Raw genomic sequence first — 2,004 nt, forward strand, 5'->3', positions numbered from 1 at the left:
CCTGTCCATTGAGAATCCTCCAGACCATCCCAAGTTCCCATTGTCTGGCAGTCTTTCCAATGCCCTTGGAGTACGGTCTTCAGAACAGTCTCTTTGCTTTTCGTTCCCTGATGAGGACAATTCGTCGTTCTTTCACTTCCGAGCTCAGATTATCTACCATCTTATGAAGGCAATTGTCTAGAACCAGGGAGTGGGTTTTCGACTTGATGTCCTTCCGACAACTGGGGCATTCTGTCTTCCGCTTCATCCACTCACTGATACGGTAGGAGCAGAAACTATTGGCACAGTTCAAGGTGACAGCCTCAGTGAAGTATTCTGAACAAATAATACACTGGAGCTCATTCTCTAGCACGTCATTCACATGGCTAAGAACTTCCTCCTTCTGTGCTTGCACCTCCTCCTTCTCTTCCTTGGTCTGCTCCAATTCTTTGTTCTTGGCTTGAATGATGGCTTCAAAGTCCTTCTTGCTGCGATTTAGCTCTTCCATCAGAGCCTGATGCTCCTGCAGAGCCTGGGCCAGCTGTTGCTTCAGGTCCTCTTCTCCTTGCTCTTTCTCCAAACCCTGGAGATGCTGCTGCTCTTCCTGGAAAGTCTTCTCCAGCTGCTCCGCTCTGGCTTGCTGTTGGGCCTGCTCTGCACACAGCTGGGACTGTAAATCCTGCAGTTCCTGCTCCATTTTCACAATTTTCTTTGAGTTCCCTTTTTGGGTCTGCTTTTTCACATTCAGAACAGCTACCTGCTTTTCCTGCAACTGTGTTTTCAGCTTTAGAATCCTGGACATCGTTACCTTAAACAGCTCTAAGCTGCTGTGAGATGCTGAAGGATTTGAGGCTTTCTGCTTCTTATAATGAAGCTCTACAACTTCTGCGGGGCCTGAGTCAACACGAGCCCCTGTGGTCTTCCCACTTAGCTGACGAGAAGTCAACTTAGGATCCAAATATTCAGAGGGTTGACTAGCCACTTCACCCTTCCCATGTGACTTCACTGGCTGACCAGGTTCACAAGACACTTTACTTATTTTGGATTTCAAATTTGAGGGGCCTTCAGCTCCAGAACCCTCTAATTCATTCAAACTAAATTTCCTTTTAGTTCTCAAGCCCTTATTTTTTTCCATCATCTGGTCACTTTTTGGGGAAAGACAAGGATAAATCCTCTCCCAGTCTTCTTCAGTAACTTCATATTCATACTCTGCATTCTCCTTATTTTCCAGAGGCACCCCAAGCTGGATGTGATCTCCATTATGGATAGAATAGACCTTTAAAGGTTCTAGACGTTCTCTGTTCAGCCAAACACCATTCAGACTCTTGTTGTCCATAACTGTCCATTGGCCCTCGGCATTCTGCTTCAAAATACAGTGGTTTCGGGAAATCATCAGAGGGCAGATTTTTGATACCAACTGGTATGTGACACCAATCCTCGCCCTACAGTCACCTCGTTTCCATCCTCCAGCAGCAGCCACTCGGCGTTCATCCCCACGCACCGCAAGCACCAGCTCCGGTCACCAGTGCGGCTTTCCGTGACCAGGGAGCCAGGATCCCCCATAGCCTACTCGGCCCTGGGTCGCGGTCAGCACAGAGCGAGACCCCGACCCGGGCTCCCCCCGCCTCTGGGTTTCCTCGCGGGCGCCATACCTACACTACAGACAGAAGCCTAAAAATATTTTTTTTAATATATTTATTTATTTATTTATTTTTGGCTGTGTTGGGTCTTCACTGCTGTGCGCGGGCTTTCTCTAGTTGCGGTGAGCAGGGGACTCTTTTCATTGTGATGTGCGGGCTTCTCATTGCTGTGGCTTCTCTTGTTTTGGAGCTTGGGCTCTAGGCGCACGGGCTTCAGTAGTTGTGGCATACAGGCTCAGTAGTTGTGGCTTGCGGGCTCTAGAGTGCAGGCTCAGTAGTTGTGGCACATGGGCTTAGTTGCTCTGTGGCATGTGGGATCTTCCCAGGGATCAAACCCGTGTCCCCTGCATTGGCAGACGGCTTCTTAACCACTGCGCCACCAGGG

At 49.1% G+C, this 2,004-nt stretch overlaps 1 protein-coding gene across 1 annotated transcript; it reads right to left on the bottom strand.

Annotated features, from left to right (window-relative positions):
* LOC132500150 (E3 ubiquitin-protein ligase RNF8-like) lies at window positions 1-1,619 on the bottom strand. Its single transcript, XM_060115052.1, is given in 2 exon segments — window positions 1-1,413; window positions 1,416-1,619. Coding segments are annotated over 2 exon segments (1,461 nt in total). The 5' UTR covers window positions 1,543-1,619; the 3' UTR covers window positions 1-79.
* Window positions 1,620-2,004: the final 385 nt, after the last annotated feature.

This window comes from Mesoplodon densirostris, chromosome 12, assembly GCF_025265405.1.
Source record: "Mesoplodon densirostris isolate mMesDen1 chromosome 12, mMesDen1 primary haplotype, whole genome shotgun sequence".
Taxonomy (NCBI): Eukaryota; Metazoa; Chordata; class Mammalia; order Artiodactyla; family Ziphiidae; genus Mesoplodon; species Mesoplodon densirostris.